Source organism: Poromitra crassiceps (genome assembly GCF_964638095.1).
Source record: "Poromitra crassiceps genome assembly, chromosome: 10".
Lineage (NCBI taxonomy): Eukaryota > Metazoa > Chordata > Actinopteri > Beryciformes > Melamphaidae > Poromitra > Poromitra crassiceps.
This window is the reverse complement of record NC_139631.1, coordinates 46,532,633-46,549,733: the sequence shown is the minus strand read 5'-3', so window position 1 is coordinate 46,549,733 and position 17,101 is coordinate 46,532,633. Positions and strand designations below refer to the sequence as shown.

The following is a 17,101-nucleotide window of genomic DNA, read 5'->3' as shown; positions in this document are numbered from 1 at the left end:
AAAACTCATGAAAACTAAACTGAAATTGAAAACAAAAAGTCAAAACTAATACGAATGAAAAAATCCGAAACTATTATAACCTTGGTATTGAACTGTTTAGGTACGAGTTTTTAGGTTCAATACGCTTTGCAAACCCAATGAATCTTTCACTGTTGAACAGTACAAGTCTTCTACAAGGATATCATGGTAAGCTAAAACGAAGACGAAAAAGACGAAAGGTGTTAAAAAACATTGTTGTAAATTGAAATGAAGATTTAAACTACTAGACTTTGAAAAAATGTAAAAAAAATAATTACAATTAATTAAAAAAAACTAGGAAATATATCTGGCAATTTTATAGGTCCTTTTCACAGCAACCATTTGATCCCCCCAAAAATTGTAAAATAGCAACGTTTGTGGACCAACGTTGCTACGTTACAATTTCGGCTCCGAAATTGTTTAAATGGTAACGTACGTTTCTACAGGGGTGGGCGTGGTTTACGGAGATTTTCACCACTCCCCCTACCCTAACCCTAACCGTAAGATCTCAGAACGTTACCATTTTACGATTTTCGAGCCGAAATTGTAACATAGCAACGTTGGTCCAAAACGTTGCTATTTTACAATTTTCTGTGAGACTGTGTTGGCATTAACTCATTTTTCAGAAAAAGTCATTAGCCACCGCCAGGGTTTTTGATCATTTTCATTAACTTTCCAAGACCCACAGAATATTTTCTTCTGGGACTACATAAAGACTGAATATCCCAAAAGAAAGAAACGAGTCTCCACTTTCATATGGAAAATAAAGTTTGATTCTACCTTCATCCGTTCTGAATGTAGGTCGTTTTCACCAAAAATAGCAGTCTCTGACCAGAAGGCGGAGGAAATGGCATTTTTGTAAATAAAGTAGGCTAATCTTCACGGCTCCTGACCCGAATAAATGCCTTTGATGGCGGATACTGGTGCATGGTGCTACACTCAACTATGAACCCCATAATGATTTTGTTTCCCCTTCCGGTCAAACTCGCCCGTGGGCACAGCTTTTACCGTAACACTGGTGTGAGAAAGAGATTCACCCCGCTATGAAAGACGGGACCCCGGGTCGCGCATTCGTCTTGCACGTGGGGATGACTGTTTGTCTGTGTAGGCTACTGTATGTCAGGAGCAATCTACCGGTTGAAATTTACACGGCGTCAAGAGTTTAGGGACTGGATTACTATTTCCTGAGGACAAGTGACTTGTGGACGTGTTGCATGCAGGTTGCGTGGTGCGTGGTGGAAACAAAATCCTTCACGTTTGAGTAATGGAGTAATGGAGTCCAATCCCATATCGATAAAAGCTGTTGGACCAGCATTTGAGCCGTGCAATGGAGCTGTGCTATGAACCTTTTCTGATGGGAGATTGTTGCTTTTTATTGCTTCCTGATTTTGTTAGACAATCGTGGTCGTTCCTGTACACCTTTCGACGTGCTGTAATGTTTCAGAAGGTGAGTAAGAGAGCCATCTATCACATGATGGTGAAAGCACTTATTCATTCATGGGACTCGAAACACAGTTTGTTATCAATAACAATACCTAGATATTTATAGTTATCTACTAGGTCAATGTCAGCACCTTTGGTTTTCCTCCTGCCCTCCCCAATTTTTGGAGTCAGCAGCCGCCACTGGACTAAGCATAACCATTACGGGCTCGTAAAGGTGGCGTCCAGTGGCAGAAAGGGTACCCTGTGTGTTAAAAAATGACACCAAGGGTTTCCAAAATTATTCAAAAAATACTCCAAGGTACAATACTCCAACATCCTGAATCTGATCCATATCTCATCTGTGGCCATGTCTGAACCATCGCATCAGAATTCAAATTGTCATGTCGCTCAGGTTACTGCCGTCATAAATCTGTATCCATTTGACCGGAAAAACATGGATGACCACGACTCGAGGCAGCAAGTGGAGAGACAGCGATACCACAAATGTAATACTTTTTGGTCGCTGCGTGTATCGAAGCAGTGACATTTCTTTGATGGGATGGTCAAAGGAAAGTCTCACACTCGTCTCCTTGCTGACCACCGTTTCAGCATCAATGCCTTCCAAATGTTGATCCTTATTACAAAAGGAGCGTATCTATGTTCCCTCAGATCAGGGGACCTCATGTGATATTTCTTTTCCCAGAATGGCAAAGGGCTGACCCGCCCTACTCTGCCTCTGATTGGCTTACCCTGATATTTTACCCTAACCTTAATCAATCATCACTCCTTATGCCTAAACCTAATCAATTATCACTCCACATGCCTAAACCTAACCAATCATCACTCCCCATGACTAACCCAATCATCACTTCCCATGCCTAAATCTAACCCAATCAGAACGAGAAGTAAGGCGGGTCATGCCTTTCATCGTCATGGGAAAATACATTGTGTGTACGTATAACCCTGATGCTGAGTGAACATAGGGCCTCATTTAAAAAAACAACAACAATCATAGTGCTGAAAGAACATCGGGCTGAGCAAGGGCGTCGTTTTGGTCTCAAAGTTGGTATGGTCGAGGACGGCATGAGGGGAGGCGGTGTTTTGAGTTTTTTTTAACCTTTTTTTGCCATATTTAGAGGAATATCTCATTTTAAATCAACATTAGGATTATACTGTTGTGATGTCATTATTCAGTATCTTCTCCTTTTCTCAATAACTTTCATGTCACCACCTGCTCAGCTCTCTCACAGCATGATTGAGAGAGATTAAAAGCAACACAGAGTAGGCTATCAGGGCTGAGAAGTGAAACGGCTTTCAGTAAAAACAGGTTTGGTGATTCATTCATGTGCTGATGTACGGTCGTTTGAGAGTGAAAGCGCACGCAGTACTGCACATAATAGCGTTTCATTGGAACTTTTCACGGGCTGTTCTTACCATTACCATTGTACAATAACATGCTGATCACTTCTGAGTATAAAAGCATCTGCCCCAGCGCGAGGTCCGCACGGTGATTCGTGGAGACTCGCGGAGCTCCACCCCACGGAGCTTGCTCGAGTATAATGAGCCCTTTAGCCGTGTTGTACTCATAAACGGCATCACAGTTCTTGCAATGAACAATGTCATCTTTTAACTAGAAATGGTCCCACACAAAACTTCGCTTCGCTCTTGTCATTTACTTGTCTGGGCTGGGGGCTGGAGTGCTGAGCTGATCTCACCGCAGCCAGCCCAGTGAGACCACGCCCATGGACCATTGGACTGGCACATTCAGTGGTGAAAAACAGGGGTAAATGTAACTTTGAACATAATGCAAACTAATTTCACTCAATAATGGTCGGGTCAATTCTATCCTTGCAAAATATGGGAAGACAATCTAAATGACCTATATATAACTGCACTCAAAAGATAATGCAAATAAGTTGGTAGGGACAATTGGACACACTGAAATGTTGGTTGTGACATGTCACAACCAACCCTAGCCAAATCGACACACTTGGGGCTGAGGGAAAATGGGACTGAGGGAACATAGGGCTGAAAGAACATAGGGTTGAGGGGACATATGGCTGAGGGAACATAGGGTTGAGGAGACATATGGCTGAGGGAACATAGGGCCAAGGATAGGACTGAAGGAACATAGGACTGAAGGAACATAGGGCTGAAGGAACATAGGACTGAAAGAACATAGGACTGAAGGAACATAGGACTGAAGGAACATAGTGCTGAAGGAACATAGTGCTGAAGGAACATAGGACTGAAGGAACATAGGGCTGAAGGAACATAGGGTTGAAGGAACATAGGGCTGAAGGAACATAGGGTTGAAGGAACATAGGGTTGAAGGAACATAGGGCTGAAGGAACATAGTGCTGAAGGAACATAGTGCGGAAGGAACATAGTGCTGAAGGAACATAGGGTTGAAGGAACATAGGACTGAAGGAACATAGTGCTGAAGGAACATAGGGTTGAAGGAACATAGGGTTGAAGGAACATAGGGCTGAAGGAACATAGGACTGAAGGAACATAGTGCTGAAGGAACATAGGGTTGAAGGAACATAGTGCTGAAGGAACATAGGACTGAAGGAACATAGGACATAGGACCGAAGGAACATATTGCTGAAGGAACATAGTGCTGAAGGAACATAGTGCTGAAGGAACATAGGACTGAAGGAACATAGTGCTGAAGGAACATAGGACTGAAGGAACATAGGGCTGAAGGAACATAGGGCTGATGGAACATAGGACTGAAGGAACATAGGACTGAAGGACCATAGTGCTGAAGGAACATAGGACTGAAGGAACATAGGACTGAAGGAACATAGGACTGAAGGAACATAGTGCTGAAGGAACATAGGACTGAAGGAGCATAGGACTGAAGGAACATAGGACTGACAGAACATAGGACTGAAGGAACATAGGACTGAAGGAACATAGTGCTGAAGGAGCATAGGACTGAAGGAACATAGGACTGAAGCAACATAGGACTGAAGGAACATAGTGCTGAAGGAACATATGGCTGACGGAACATAGGACTGAAGGAACATAGGACTGAAGGAACATAGTGCTGAAGGAACATAGTGCTGAAGGAACATAGGACTGAAGAAACATAGTACTGAAGGAACATAGGACTAAAGGAACATAGGACTGAAGGACCATAGGTATGACCCTCTTTATTTGCACGCTTTCTGTGACTCTGCACCTTGTTAAGTGTCGGATGTGCGTCCACTTTGTGCACTTGGGGATGATCTCTCTACCCACTCGCTCACCCTGCTGTCTACCTGTTGATGATCTCTCTACCCACTCGCTCACCCTGCTGTCTACCTGTTGATGATCTCTCTACCCACTCGCGCACCCTGCTGTCTACCTGTTGATGATCTCTCTACCCACTCGCTCACCCTGCTGTCTACCTGTTGATGATCTCTCTACCCACTCGCGCACCCTGGTGTCTACCTGTTGAGCTCGACACCGACGAGATTCACTGTCGAATACCTTTCTTTCTTGGCGAGGATGGAGGACTAGGAGCGCCTCAGGTCTCCCCAAACAGCCACAGATGTTCTTGGAGGCCAGGAACTGCACTGGAGGGTAAGAGAGGAAATATTATAACCACAAATGTGTTCTCGTGGCGTAAAGAAATCCAAGTCCAGGCACTTATGTGGGTTTGAAAATTCAAAAGCCTTCAGTTGGAGAGGGAGAAGACATGAAAACACACGGCTACACGTATCGGCCTACACTTTCATCAGAGAGGGAGAAGACATGAAAACACGTATCGGCCTACACTTTCATCAGGGCACCACCGACTTTTTAACTTCCAAAGCCGACATTGATGCCTGGTCTTTTTTTCTTACGCCACAAGAACACATTAGTGGTCATAAGATTTCCTTTCTTACACTTCTTTCTTGGTTGAGCAGTCATGCCAGCACGCTTCCATAGACACACAGAAGTACGTTTCAGAATACGTTTATTGTCCAAGTATAATATATGTATATAAGTTTGTCTTGGTAACATTGATGCAAAGGCCTACCAACACAAGCTGACAGTTTCACAGTGTATTCTGACAAACATACAAAGACAACAGGACCTCACACACAGTACAAAGGCACAGTGCAAGACGTACTCTGGTCGGTAGACTATACAAATCACTCTCCAAATATACAGTACATCCAGCATTCAATTACATTAGGCAGTTTTCGTTGAGCATGGACCGGCAGTTACCAGGATAGTTTGGTCAGCACCCAAACCTCAACAGCCTTGTTTTGAGCTTGAGGGCAATATTGTGGGTTTTCACGTTATCTTTGGGGGTTTAGAAGGGTTTCAGAAGCACCAAGGTTTGCAGCACTTCCTCAACACATGGAGGGATTGTAATCTTTCAATCCCAATTGGAATCACGAGGTTTCCACATGAAACAAATATGCTTTAGTATATCACATTTAGGATGATTGTAATCACCATCATGATGCATATAATCCTTCAAACATACATTGTGTAATACAAACATTTTTAAATTCATCTCTTACTTTTTGTGATTTCTATTAGTCTCCAGTGAGGTCAGAGGTCAGGGTACAGAACCCCCCCCCCCCCCCCACACACACACACACACACACACACACACACACACACACACACACACACATACCAGGGTCAGGGGATGGAAAGGTCAGGACACTCAGTCAGTCAGTCAGTCAATCAGTCATTCAGTCAGTCAGTCAGTCAGTCACTCAGTCAGTCAGTCAGTCAGTCAGTCAGTCCGTCACTCAGTCACTCAGTCAGTCACTGAGTCAGTTGGTCAGTCCGTCAGTCGGACAGTCAGTCACAGACAGTCAGTCAGTCAGTCAGTCAGTCACTCCGTCAGTCGGTCACTCAGTCACTCAGTCAGTCCATCAGTCATGGACGTTTATTGAGTTTAGTGGGAAAAGTGGCGCCGTGGGCTTAAAGGTTTGCGCTCGTTCTCCAGGAACCCTAAGGCCATGGGGGCACTGAAGGTCAGACCTTGCAGTTTGTACTTTCTGGCCTCTCGAACCGCCAGCCCCCCTGTTGGTGCTGACATGACATCACGTCTCCTCTCTGCTCTCTCTCCCTCTGATTGGTCAGGATGAGGGTGAGGTCATGGGAGCAGTGCAGAGACACCGGCCTGGTCCTGTTGGTGCTGATGCTGGCGCTCTCCGTGGGGACCCTGTCCACCCGTGGCCTGCAGGTAACCCATCAAACAGGGGGTGGGGGAGTTTGACCATATTGTTACTTTGATGAGTGTGTCCATCTTTCCATCACACCATACCTCAAGCTCTGTTTACACCTGCATGACCTTCCATCCTGGGTGATCAGATTGCGACCGGACAGCACAAACACATATAGAGAGCCAAAGTGACCACCTACTTGCTGCTTCAGCTACGAACCAGCTGCGGAAAAAAAAGGTGAACGGCGAAAGACAATACTTTTTCTGATCCTGTTTGAATTGTGAAGTCCACATTTTGTCAATTTAAAAGACAACTCTGCACAGTCAAGAAAGTGGCAGTTTGAATTAGGAAATTCAGGGTGGCAGAGGCTGCCCTTGCCATCCTACATTTAGGAAATTGTGGTCACAGCTTTTGCAAATTTGTGCTTTTTCTTTTTTTTTGCTAAGAAAACATGAAACTGAAATAAAAAATAAAAAGAACAGTGGTCTGCCAAAAGTTCAACTTTTTTGACAGGCTGTTTCACACGACCGTCACACAGTTCAGTCCACGCACACTCTGGAAATACGTGGGATATTACTTTGTTGACATTATCACAAAGACTCTTGCTTACGTACTTGCTCTCTCTCCCTCTCCCTCTCTCTCTCTCTCTACAATCTATCTGTCCCTCTCTATCTGTCTCTCTCTCACTGACGCTCTCTGTCTGGTATTTCCAGTGTCTGTCTGTCTCACAGCTGGTCTGTCTCACACCTTTACAAGGAGCTCAGTGCATTCCAGCTGTGATGAATCTGTCTGTCTGAACGGCCCGAGTGATCTGGCTGAATTAGTGTTCTGCACATCAGGAATGTGTGAAGCCGGACTGTCCGCTCAGTGTGGAGTCAGCCCAGCACAAAACAACACACACATGCACGCACACACACACACACACAGACAGACAGACAGACACACACGCACACACACACACACACACACACACACAGACACACACACACGCATAGACACACACACACACACACACACACGCATGCACGCACGCACACACACACACACACACACACACACACACACATCCACACAGACGCGAAGGCACACACACACACACACACGCACAGGCACACAAACACACAAACGCATGCACACACGCACACACACACACACACACACACACACACACACAGACGCACACAAACACACACATGCATGCACAGGAACACACACGCACATGCGCATGCACATGCACACGCGCACACACACACACAGACGCACAAGCACACACAAACACACACATACATGCACACACACACACACACACACACACACACACACACACAGCAGCCTGCAGTAATGGAATGATTGGGGTTTACAATTTATTTCCAAAATGATACACAACATTTTGTGAAATATGGCACAGTATGCACGCCACAGCTAGTTCCCGAGATCACATTCATGCATGTCAAAACTGTGCACAAATCAACTAGAGCAAACATGCTTAAATGGCTTGTAAATATCAACTAGAGCAAACTTGCTTAAATGGCTTGTAAATATCAACTACAGCAAACATGCTTAACTCATTGAGTGCCAATGACGTCGATCGGCGTCAAATCAAATAGTAACGTTGAGTGCCAATGACATCGATCGGCGTCAAATGCGTTTTTTGACAGTGGGACGTGGATCAAAGCCTCATGCATCTCCTGTACAAATATTGGAGCTATTGAAGGTGTATAACCTATTTTACGGACCCATTAGGTGGCGACAGTGCTCTCCAGATTAGAGAAAGGTGAGGAAAAACAGCAGAAGAAGCCCCGTGATGAAACGGAAACCGATGCTGGAGCCAGAGCCGTATAGATTGCTCTGACTGGAGCTAACGTTAGCTGCGAACAGCAGTCAATCCGCTCCCACAAGTGAGCCCCTCTGTCTCTGCTGCATAGTTTCTCCACACGATTAGCCACCAGAAAAGCAGCACCCGACGCCAAAGGGCCAAACCATTCTCAGCAGTCCGGTTTGGTTTTTCGGTGTCGCGCTGGGAGCCGGCGCACAAAAATGGAGCGCTCCGAAAATAGACGCTGGGTGCGTGTTAGGCTGTGTGTTAGTGTGGGTAGGAGTTTGCAGCTGAGGGGGGGGAGAGGGGGGTGGGGCACGCAGGGCACCACACAACTACACCACGTCACTACATCAGAAAATATTAGCTTCAGAGTCAGTGAATGTGCTTGAAATGCTTCATTTCACAAAAGGCTGAATATCTCAGCTTCTAATTTGAAACGTCTGTTTTTGCTGAAAACAACCTATCTTCTCCGGCTGATAACTAAAGAACGGAAAATGGTATCAATAAACTTTTTTTTGCTGATGATACAATAGAGTCTCCTCGTTCTTTGTGCGTGTTCGGTGTTTACATAGTAATATCACACAATATTCTGTGGGCCTCGAGAAATCACTGAAAACGCTCTGAAACTCTGGCACTGGGAACGTCCGTTCTCCAAAAGTGGCTGGCACTCAATGAGTTAAATGGCTTGTAAATATCCACTAGAGCAAACATGCTTAAATGGCTTGTAAATATCCACTACAGCAAACATGCTTAAATGGCTTGTAAATATCAACTAGAGCAAACATGCTTAAATGGCTTGTAAATATCAACTAGAGCAAACATGCTTAAATGGCTTGTAAATATCCACTACAGCAAACATACTTAAATGGCTTGTAAATATCCACTACAGCAAACATGCTTAAATGGCTTGTAAATATCCACTACAGCAAACATGCTTAAATGGCTTGTAAATATCCACTACAGCAAACATGCTTAAATGGCTTGTAAATATCCACTACAGCAAACATACTTAAATGGCTTGTAAATATCCACTACAGCGAACATACTTAAATGGCTTGTAAATATCAACTACAGCAAACATACTTAAATGGCTTGTAAATATCCACTACAGCAAACATGCTTAAATGGCTTGTAAATATCAACTAGAGCAGTGATCCTCACTATTTCTTCGATGAGAGCCGCACTGGCAGGACAAAGTCCATAGGAGAGCCACTTTTACCGCAAAACACCAAAAGCCACCCCAACCAAGCACATCTGCCTACCATTTTTTTGTGTTTTATTGTGTTCCACACACACACACACACACACACACACACACACACACACACAACCACACACACACACACATATATATACCAGTTTCCCCTAGAAAGTCTTTCAGGCCTGGAGGGATTTCGAAACGTACCCCGACCGCAACGGTGGGGGCCGTCGGTGGGGGCCGTCGGTGGGGGCCGTCGCTGGCGACGCTAGTTTTAGCTAACCTGTTCGCATCTATGTTCGCAATGGCATCCCAAGTATCATCATACTATTATGGGATGCGATGCGAACAGTTGTCTTATGGGATGTGCGTTTCCCAGGCAACGACACACGTTGACACGTTTTGGAACAGCGTTGTACGCTGGCACAATACTCCTAAAAGCAAAATGGTTATTGTTTTGAATGATTTGGCACCTTCTATTACTGTCAACACCAGTATTGTTGTATTGTAATAATATGCCATAAAGGTTTATTGAAATTTTGGGGAGAGCAGGGGGGGGGAAAAATCGAAAAAAAAAAAAAAAAAATGCAATTTCTTAGAGCCGCCAACTAAAGCTTCGAGAGCCACCAGCGTCTCGCGAGCCGCACACTGAGGAACTAGGAACTAGAGCAAACATGCTTAACTCATTGGCTGCCAGCCATTTCTGGAAAACGGACGCTCCCAGTGCCAGCCCTTTCAAAGCGTTTTCAGTGATTTCTCAAGACCCACAGAATATTGTGTGATATTACTATGTAAACACTGAACACGCCCAAAGAACGACGAGACTCTCTTGTATCATCAGCAAAAAAAAGTTTATTTATATCATTTTCCGTTCTTTAGTTATCAGCAGTAGAAGATAGGTTGGTTTCACCAAAAACAGATGTTTCAAACTAGAACCTGAGATAATGAGCCTTTTGTGAAATGAAGCATTTCAAGCACATCACTGACTCTGAAGCTAATATTTTCTGATGTAGTGACACCTCAAATATCTGAACAGTAATTTCCTTCAATAAAACAGCAAAAACAAAGGAATTTTGATGGCAAAATAATATTTTTTAGCTGCAACTAGCAGCGCTGGCCGCTGCGTGCGCAGAACCTATACCTTCTTGCTGGTCTTGATTTACTGCTGGTGGGCATCAGGTATTCCAGCTTGTGTTTGCCAATCTGTCCATCGAGCCTGCTGTCTGGGTCGGTGTTGTATGGTGCCCTGCGTGCCCCACCCCCCTCAACTGCAAACTCCTCCTCCGTGGGAGTGTCTCTGGTGGCTCTCTGCTGCACATTTGCTCTGAATTTTCTGCTGCACGTTTCAAGGTGCGCGGCACCCAGCGTCTATTTTCAGAGCGCTCCGCTGGCTCCCAGCGCTCCCAGCTGAGAATAATTTAACTTTTCAGAAAGATGCTGGTGTCGGGTGCTCCTTTTCTGGCAACTAATCATATGGAGAAACTATCGCAACAGAGACAGAAAGGCTCAATTGTGGGAGCAGATTGGCTGCTGTTCACAGGCACAGCTAACGTTAGCTCCAGCATGCATCGGTTTCCGTTTCCCCACGGCTTCTTCTCTGTTTTTTCCTCACCTTTCTCTAATCTGGAGAGCACTGTCGCCACCTAATGGGTCCGTAAAATAGCTTATACACCTTCAAAATCCCCCATATTTTTACAGGAGATGCAATAGGCTTTAATCCACGTCCCACCGTCAAAAAAGGCAATTGACGTCTTTAGACGTCAATGGCACTCTACGTTACTATTTGAATTGACGTCTTTAGATGTCAATGGCACTCAATGAGTTAAATGGCTTGTAAATATCAGAATCAGAATCAGAATCAGAATCAGAATCAGAATCAGAATCAGAAAGACTTTAATGATCCCCGGGGGGAAATTGGGACAAGTTACAGTAGCTCGCTCACAGAACACACATAGCATAAATAAAATAAAATAAAAATAAAAATAAACCGTAGTAATGCAATAATAAGCAGTAAGCAGAAAAAACACAACATAGCATAGAATAACTAGTAAGCAAAAAGCACAAAATAAGTAGAATGTCTAAGTAGCAAAATACCAATACGTAGAGTAAGTATAGTATACATTCCGTGTCAATTAACATTATTGCCTGTGACATATTGCACATATTGCACGTGATTTATATTAAGTCGGCTTGCCCTATACGTTACACGTGGCTCAGCCAGGCACAGTTAACCTATCGGCTGGCTCAGTCTCAGGGAGACTGAGCGTCTCCGAGGTGCTCTTTTAAGAGAGGCATTAAATAGACCAATGGCCACAGGCAGGAATGATTTCCTGTGCCTCTCCGTCTTGCATCTAGGTGGAATCAGTCTTTCACTGAACGTGCTCCTGTGTTTGACTAGCACGTCATGGAGTGGGTGCGAGTCATTGTTCATGATGGAGCGTAGCCTGGACAACGTTCTCTTCTCTGACACCGCAGTCAGAGAGCCCAGATCCAGCCCCACAATGTCCCTGGCCTTACGGATCAGTTTGTTGAGTCTGTTGGCATCAACTAGAGCAAACATGCTTAAATGGCTTGTAAATATCCAGGTGCTGTCGCTCTGGATTCAGGTTTAGGGGAGCCCAGTGATGAGGAGAAAAAGAGGCCAGGTCCAAACGGTGACAAATATATTTTGTATATTTACTTGTACATTTGTGGATTCAACGCAGCCACTGTGTTTTTTTTCTGCGGCACAAAGAACACACATGAGTGAGGTGTACCATTGGCATGAGTGAGAGGTACTATTGGCATGAGCTGGTACTATTGGCATGAGTGAGGGGGTACAATTTCTCATGATTGAGGGGGTGAGGGGTACTATTGGCATGAGTGAGGGGGTAGTATTGGCGTGAGTGAGGGGTACTATTGGCATGAGTGAGCTGTAATATTGGCATGAGTTAGGGGTACTACTGACATGAGTTAGGGGGTACTATTGGAATGAGTGTTGTTTTTGTTTTTAATTTATTTATCTTACCAGGTAGTCACTTGAGACTTGAGAGGGTTATTATTGGCATGAGTGAGGGGGAGTATTGGCATGAGGGGATACTAGGCAAAACTGCTCAAGCAGTACATAATATGTACCCCTTGAGCAGTTTTGCCTAGTATTATTACTAGGCTTATTGGCATGAGTGAGGGGGTATTATTGGCATGCGTGAGGGGGTACTATTGGCATGAGTGTGGGGGTAGTATTGGCATGAGTGAGGGGTACTATTGGCATGAGTGAGGGGGTAGTATTGGCATGAGTTGAGGGGTAGTAGTATTGGCATGAGTGAGGGATACTATTGGCATGAGTGAGGGGGTAGTATTGGCATGAGTGAGGGATACTATTGGCATGAGTAAAGGGGTAGTATTGGCATGAGTGAAGGGGTAGTATTGGCATGAATGAGAGGTAGTATTGGCATGAGTGAGGGGGTCGTATTGGCATGAATGAGGGGTAGTATTGGCATGAGTGAGGGATACTATTGGCATGAGTGAGGGGGTAGTATTGGCATGAATGAGAGGTAGTATTGGCATGAGTGAGGAATACTATTGGCATGAGTGAGGGGGTAGTATTGGCATGAATGAGAGGTAGTATTGGCATGAGTGAGGGGTAGTATTGGCATGAGTGAGGGGTAGTATTGGCATGAGTGAAGGGTAGTATTGGCATGAGTGAGGGGTAGATATATTGGCATGAGTGAGGGGTAGTATTGGCATGAGTGAGGGGTAGTATTGCCATGAGTGAGGGATACTATTGGCATGAGTGAGGGGGTAGTATATTGGCATGAGTGAGGGGTAGTATTGGCATGAGGGGATACTAGGCAAAACTGCTCAAGCAGTACATAATATGTACCCCTTGAGCAGTTTTGCCTAGTATTATTACTAGGCTTATTGGCATGAGTGAGGGGGTACTATAATAGTACCCCCATGAGTGTGGGGGTAGTATTGGCATGAGTGAGGGGTACTATTGGCATGAGTGAGGGGGTAGTATTGGCATGAGTGAGGGATACTATTGGCATGAGTGAAGGGGTAGTAGTATTAGCATGAGTGAGGGATACTATTGGCATGAGTGAGGGGGTAGTATTGGCATGAGTGAGGGATACTATTGGCATGAGTGAAGGGGTAGTATTGGCATGAGTGAAGGGGTAGTATTGGCATGAATGAGAGGTAGTATTGGCATGAGTGAGGGGGTAGTATTGGCATGAATGAGGGGTAGTATTTGCATGAGTGAGGGATACTATTGGCATGAGTGAGGGGGTAGTATTGGCATGAATGAGAGGTAGTATTGGCATGAGTGAGGGATACTATTGGCATAAGTGAGGGGGTAGTATTGGCATGAATGAGAGGTAGTATTGGCATGAGTGAGGGGTAGTATTGGCAGTATTGGTAGTATTATTACTAGGCTTATTATACCTTTTTTATCATATTATGATAAAAAAAGGTTTGGATGTACATGACCGCTAGAGGTCTAGGCATTGGTTGATATACACCTATCTAGAAATGTTGATATGGCATCTGTGTGTGCATGTGTGTGTGCTTTTGTGTGCATGTGTGTGTGTGTGTGTGTGTGTGTGTGTGTGTGTGTGTGTGTGTGCATGTGTGCGCGCGGGTGCAGGAGGAGGGCGTGGCCTCCAACAGTCTGGAGGAGGAGCTTGAGGTAATGACCTCATGGTGGGGCGAGTGGGCCAAGTGGACCGCCTGCACCCGCACATGTGGAGGGGGCGTGATGTCACAGGAGAGACACTGCCTCAAACAGAGGTCAGCCGACAGACACACACACACACACACACACACACACATGCACACACACACACACACACACACACGCACACATGCACACTCATACACATACATGCATGCACAGAAATAAACATGCACGCCTACTCATTCAATTAAATTCAAAACATTGATTGTCTCGAGGGGAATGGTGCTTACAGGCAGGCTTTAGGGTGAAAACAACAACAAACAGTAAAACACCTAATAAAAACGGTAAAAACAATCAATAAAAACAGAATAAAAACAAGAAAACCACATAACACAAACACAGTAAAACACATAAGAAAACTGCACAACACATGCCATGAAGATAAACATCAGCTGATAAGACCAGAGTCAGTAAGTCGTTCATCAGTGCAAAATACAAAGTTACACAAGCGTAACCCACGGCTAAATCATTCAATGTGCAAAACTAAAGGGCACTTGGTGCATACCAGAGGAGGTTTTTCCAGTGAGGCATAGGAGGATGGTCCTCCTCTATTAGATTGGGGATTTTATATAAAAAAAAAATATATTAAAAAAATATATTTTTTATTTTTATTTTTATATTTTTCATTTTTCATATTTTTTTTTATAATAAAATATCAATCAAATGTGTTTTTTCTTATGTGCAGACGCTCATTTTTTCATTCATTATATAGCTCCATGCAGAAGAGTCACTCTGGCCCTGGTCCCAGCATGGGGGAGGGGATTAAAAAAACACCCGCCCTGTGAGCTTGATTTATTTGGTAATTTATCTAATGAAAAAATAAGATTGGTTGAAAAAGACTTGCAATTCACAGAAAACAGTGGAGTGATGTGTTTTCCAACGAATCAGATTGAGCTACAGTTACTGTAGGAGGGAGCTCTCCCTTAGCCCGTGAAACCAGGTGAAACCCTAATTGGTTGTTGTTTGATTGATAGATTGCTTGACATTGATTGACATTCTGTATTGTCCAATGCTGAATAGCCTACGTCTGAAAATCTTGTTGAATCCAGAGCTCTGGTTGAATCTAGCTCCGTTGTCAGTAGGAACTAGGAAATGATGACCACGCTGACAACCTGACACATTCATAGATAGATTTACAGACAGTAGTAGCACCTATACTTTCCCCTTTCCCTGTTTTTTATTATCAAACAGTAAGTTAGCTCACAAGCCGTTGCATGAGCGCCCGAACGCGATTTTCTGCAACAAGTTTAGAGACTGCAGCGGGGTACACGGAGGCTCCCGAGGTCGCAAACACTGGGATACTGCTGCAACCTCATCGGCTGCACGGCGCACCGACTACAGACAGCTGTGACAGCATTGGATATGCAAGTACCGGTAAGTCAATTAAATTTGAGTTATCCAGGTCTTCTACTAAATTCGGCGTCCACCAAGCAGCGCTATTATATTGTTTTATGCTGAATAGCCCGCCATTTCCTAATACAATGGCGAAACGCAACGAAACATGCAATTTGCATGTTTAATTGCATGTTGTTCCACCATGTTTCGTTCCGCGCTGCCAAATTCAATGGAATGAAACAAAACTTGTAGCCTATGTTGGACATAGTGAAGTGTTTTTGATTGATTTGTTCATCCATCAAACCTTTTACTGACCGACTAACTGTAGCCTTAATATCTTACTTTATTTTGAGGTGCAAACATTGCTCAGCCAGAAATTATTCCCACTTCAACTCTCTTTCTCCTGGGTGCACCTAACGTTAAAATGCACCAGAGGACATCCATCTTATTTGTCCTCAATCTGCATTGAAAATGTGTGAAAATTCACCTTCTTGCAACAGTTGTAGTCTAAGCTAGTGGTTTTCAAAGTGGGTTACCCAGCAAAAAGGGGGGATTAATCTATTTTCACTATAATTCCATCCATAAGTAACACAATCACAGAATGTACGACTATTTTGGTCATGGGTTTCATATAATGTCTGATAAAACATTTAGCAAAACTCTTATCAGATGGGGGACCCTGGAACAAAATCTTATCTATATGGGGGTGCGTGGTGTAATTTGTGTTACTGTAGTTTAGGGCTCCTTAACATGAGCAAGTTCAATAAACACTGGCCTGGGCTACATCTTCTGCCATAAAAGTTATTGCAGTTGAGGAATCTGTCAAGCCAGCACCCAAGTTTTAGGATTGTGTGATTGAATTAAACTGAAATTAAGTTTGATGTTGCCTGTTACAGTGTAGATGGTAAAGCGGTCTGTAGCCTAATCATTTCTATTGATCTGGTTTCCTTGAAGGAGAGTGCTGCTGCTATTGAGGGGGTGAGGCAGCATCAGGTCGCGGCCGGGGAGCGCATAGACCACTCTGCTCACACAGGACAAGATGGGCTGCACAACATGGCAGCTGCTCAGGTGAGTCAAAGCTCCCAAATTGTTTGCCATCAGAACGAGAGCCCCCGGATCCCATATGTGTGCCATGCATTATTAACCCCAATTATTGATTACATTTTTTAAAAACAAATTATTAAGTAATGATGACATCAGCTCTATTTAACAAGGAGTTTATTTCACAGGATTAATAAGGCTTTACATTTATGACATTTTCAAACCAAAACTTTATTATACAGTAAACCACATTGATGTGTGGAAGCACTAGTGTCGTTAAGTGGCCTGTTACAGTGTAGATGGTAAAGCAGTCTGTAGCCTAATCATTTCTATTGATCTTGTTTCTTTGAAGGAGAGGCATGGACGCAGACACAGAGAGTGGGATGGCGAAG

General features: G+C 44.1%; 1 protein-coding gene across 1 annotated transcript in view; it reads left to right on the top strand.

The window, feature by feature from the left end:
• Window positions 1–6,520: 6,520 nt before the first annotated feature.
• Window positions 6,521–17,101, top strand: part of ttc16 (tetratricopeptide repeat domain 16) — a gene marked incomplete at both ends in the record, with an annotated part of 68,706 nt that continues 58,125 nt past the window's right edge. Inside the window, 2 exons of the mRNA XM_083645466.1 lie at window positions 6,521–6,622; window positions 14,244–14,386. Coding sequence (XP_083501592.1) covers window positions 6,521–6,622; window positions 14,244–14,386 — 245 coding nt within the window. The remainder of the gene's footprint in view (window positions 6,623–14,243; window positions 14,387–17,101) is intronic.